This window comes from Octopus bimaculoides, chromosome 3 (assembly GCF_001194135.2).
Source record: "Octopus bimaculoides isolate UCB-OBI-ISO-001 chromosome 3, ASM119413v2, whole genome shotgun sequence".
Classification (NCBI taxonomy): Eukaryota; Metazoa; Mollusca; class Cephalopoda; order Octopoda; family Octopodidae; genus Octopus; species Octopus bimaculoides.
In genome coordinates, this window is record NC_068983.1 from 33314504 (window position 1) to 33318748 (window position 4245).

The 4245-nt window shown below is 34.7% G+C and overlaps 1 protein-coding gene across 1 annotated transcript in view; it reads left to right on the forward strand.

The window, feature by feature from the left end:
• The first annotated feature begins 595 nt into the window (after positions 1-595).
• The window catches only part of LOC106877300 (peptidyl-prolyl cis-trans isomerase FKBP14), a 5218-nt gene continuing 1568 nt past the window's right edge, over positions 596-4245 (forward strand). Inside the window, exons 1-2 of the mRNA XM_014926169.2 lie at positions 596-766; positions 3300-3430. Of these exons, the coding sequence (XP_014781655.2) occupies positions 610-766; positions 3300-3430 (288 nt within the window). The 5' untranslated portion in view covers positions 596-609. The remainder of the gene's footprint in view (positions 767-3299; positions 3431-4245) is intronic.

Below are 4245 nucleotides of genomic sequence, written 5' to 3' on the forward strand. Positions count from 1 at the left end.
TGATAACAGATGATGGATAATTGTCAGGTCATTACAGCTGTTTCTTACACATTTTTAAATAGAAGAATAAGAACATTACTTCATTGCAAAAACAGAAGTCTGTTGAGGCTTCCTCGGCAGTCTTCAACCATGTCCCTGATGTATTCTTGGGATATTCTTTTGTTTTTGAAATGATGTTCCATCTGATGATTACATTTTTTTTGCAATGAAGTTATTATTCATTTGATTATAGTACATCTTAGTGATTTATGACACGTTGGACACCCTGGAGTAGAACAGCAGCCTACAATCAACATAATGTGTGCTTTGGACCAGTTCCTAGGCACTAAATACTCATAGGGTTGGTTTTCTTTGTGTACACAATCTGAATATCCTATTTGATATTTATCAATCATAGATAGTGACCACAGGTTTATTCAGCCCTACCTGTTGCATATCTTTTCAAGTATCTGATTCTATTATTATTATTATTATTATTATTATTATTATTATTATTATTATTCTAATATATAGTTCATCCTAATTCTAATTTTTATTGGACACAGGGATATCTCCCTTCAATTATGCAACTAATTGTATCAAATCAACAAAAAGCATCACTATTCTTTCATGTATTTCAGATCAAACCATAAACACCCATTCCAGTTTCAAATAGATGGTGGAACAATGATTAAAGGATGGCAGCTTGGTTTAAAAGGTGCTTGTGTTGGTGAAACACGAAAGCTAACTATCCCTCCAAAATATGCTTTTGGTGAATATGGGAACCGTAAGTATTTTCTTCTTTCATCAATTAATCTAATTTAAAAAAAGCGAAAATGTGATTTAGGTGTAACATCGAATTTCTTCTAGTATTTCCTTTATTGGACACTAAACTCTGCTTGTGAAGACCTGTTGGGGCAAGTGAAATCGAAATCGAAATTGAACCAAATTCGATGACTGGCACCTGTGCCAGTGGAGCGCTAACAGCACCATCTGAGTGTAACCATTGCCAGAGCAGCTGTCTGGCTTCCGTGACGTACTAGAGAGATCAGTAGACTCATGCAGTGTATAAACAGAGCTTTCGGAAATTGAAGCTCCTCCAACTTGGTCTGGATCTGCTCTACCAAACCCTTCCTCACTTCTGCCATTTTTTTCACTCCATCAACTGTAACTCACTGAAGCTGATTCCATGGAAGGTTATAGTGTTGCAGAATTTTCTGCTCCTCTATGAAACTATCTTCTCCATTTGTTGTTCCATGTATACTGCAAGCAGATGCCATTTCTACTATAATCTCAAAGTTGCAATTAACACCACAAATGAACACAAGAAGTTGTGACGTACTAGAGAGAATACCACAAGATTTTTTTAACTGTCTCATGTATCTGTAACTGTATATTTTCTCCAAGTTCTTCTGTTCTCCACACAACTGAACTTGCCGAAAGCTGATACAGCCAAACATGTCAGCTGTTTTCAGGACATAAGTTATTTACTGCTTCCATCTTTTATAAAGTTTTCATTAGTAAATAGGTTTCCTCACTCTGCCAACTTATTCACTATTTTGTAACTTACACGAGTGATAAATTCATTTTCAACAAACTTTTTCAGAAAGAAATTCCTTTGGGATTCCAAACTACATTTCATAGATTCAAATTTCTTGGACTGCAACTTTCTAGAATATTTAGAATGTGTTGAGAGATGTTTTGCTTCATAGTGACAATGAATATTGTATTCTTTCATAACAGCAACACTTTCATTGCATATCTGGCAACTAGCTTTCTGGTCGTTTGTTTCCACAAAGAAGTAATTTTCTCTCCATTCTTTATTGAAAATATGACATTCATCATCAACCTTTCTCTTAGTAACCATAACAATGGGTGAAGAAAAAAACAAAAGCAGTCTTAGGCCTCAGAATCAGATATTCTCGTTTTAATCACTAATAATTGACTAACCTGAAGCACACATGATGTACTGTAGTAATTATTATGGTGCATGAAATACATAGCACGTGACATGACTGACTCAGCATACATATAACATGTGTAATCTAAGAAGTGTAAGAAACATTATAAAAGCATGTTTATTTATTTCAGCATACAATGGCTGGCCAGACAAATTGACATAGCGGGCCGAATCTGGCCTGCGCGCCATAGTTTGGTGACCTATGGTTTAGATCATGAGTGATTTAAATCCTTCATATTCTATTGCAGGAGTGGCTGTGTGGCAGTAGCTTACTTACTAACCACATGGTTCTGGGGATCAGTCCCACTGCATGGTACCTTGGGCAAATGTCTTCTACTATAGCCTCAGGCTGACCAAACCTTATGAGTGGATTTGATAGACAGTAAATGAAAGAAGCCTGTTGTATATATATATATATGTGTGTGTGTGTGTGTGTGTGTGTGTGTGTGTGTGTGTGTGTGTGTGTGTGTGTGTGTGTGTGTGTGTGTGTGTGTGTGTGTGTGTGTGTGTGTGTGTGTGTGTGTGTGTTTGTGTGTGACTGTATTCGTTCCCCCCCCACACACACACACCATCGCTTGACAGCTGATGCTGATGTGTTTACATCCCTGTAACTTAGCAGTTCGGCATAAGAACCCAATAAAATAAGTACTAGGCTTACAAAGAATAATTCAAGAGGTTGATTTCTTCAAATTAAAGGCAGTGCTCCAGCATGGCCACAGTCAAATGACTGAAACAAGTAAGAGAATAAAAGAAAATAAACCTGTCCACGTAAATATCTGAGAAGTGGTACACACAGCTTGGATTAATATTAGAAAATATGGATTTATAAACTGCTGTACAAAATTAGCTTCTGCTGTGATTACATTAGTATTTTTAAAATCTTCCTTTTAATTGTTTCTTTCCTATTATTTATTTTCAAAAAAAGCATTTGTAACATGCTCTTCAGTGAAAGAGACTAAGTTGAGAAGCACTGCTTTACAAGAATTCTTTTGTCATTAAAGAATTGAAATCATATACTTTGGATCCTTTTAATCTTTTTTTCAACCACCAGAAGTTTTTCAAATTTTCTACACTGATTTGGCTTTGCATGCTGATGACACAAACCACATTAATTTTCTCTAGAAATTAGTAATAAAAAAGTTACAAATCTTTAAACTTATGCAATTTCAGTTGATTAGAAGCATCCATTGCTGACATACTGGAAGTCACAAAATACTTGAGTGTAGAAAACCTGAAAAAATTCTGTCAGATGGAAAAAAATTTAAGATATTTATGAAATTGTTTGAAATCTATTTTATTGAGAATTAAAGGTGCACAGAAACAAAATAATATATATTTCTTATGTGTCTGTCTTTTGCAGCTGTTGGAATCCCTGGAAATTCAATTTTAATATTTGATATTGAAATTGTTTCTATTGAAGATGGTCCAGAAATACCTGATACTTTTTCATTAATTGATACTGATAAGGACAAACGACTGTCAAGGAATGAGGTAAATCTAATTACATGATATGTATGTATGTATGTATGTATGTATGTGTGTGTGTATGTATGTATGTATGTGTCTGCATGCATATATACATAAACATAGATACATTGACACTGATGTGTATGTGTAGTTAAGATGTTGCTTCACAACCACGTGGTTTTGGATCAATTTTGCTGCTTTCCACTACAGCCATAGCTGACCTGTGCCCTATGGGTGAATTTGGTGAATGGAAACTTTGCAAAGTTTGTTATATGTGGGTGTGTATGTATGCGTGTATGTATGTCTCTTCTATTTTTTAATTATTATAAATCTTCCACTGAGGAGGGAGCCAGTTTTTAACAAAGATACAAGACTTCATCTTTGGGATGTAGTTAACACAGAGAAATTCTCATTTGGAACTTGAGAAAAGTCTTGCATATTTTTACTGTTCACAGATTGCACTTGTAATATACGAATTAACTGGTTGATTTCTTTTTCTGAAAATCCCAATTTATCCAGATTATCCTTTAAGCATTTACTAACAAAACCAAGTGTTCTGATTATTATTGGTATGAATATGAATTCATAGTCTAGATATAGAAGCTGGAGGTTTCGAAGCAGTTGCATGTATGCCATTATTCAGTTTATTTCAAGATTTCTTGCCAATAGAGAAAAAACCGGTTTCTAACCTAGATCCAAGGCTCCTTCATTGGAATGTCAACATCAACAAATGGGTATTTTTGTTTGTATGTGTGTATGTATGTATGTATGTATGTATGTATGTATGGATGGATGGATGGATGGATGGATTATGTATATATGTATGTGCAGTTTATATG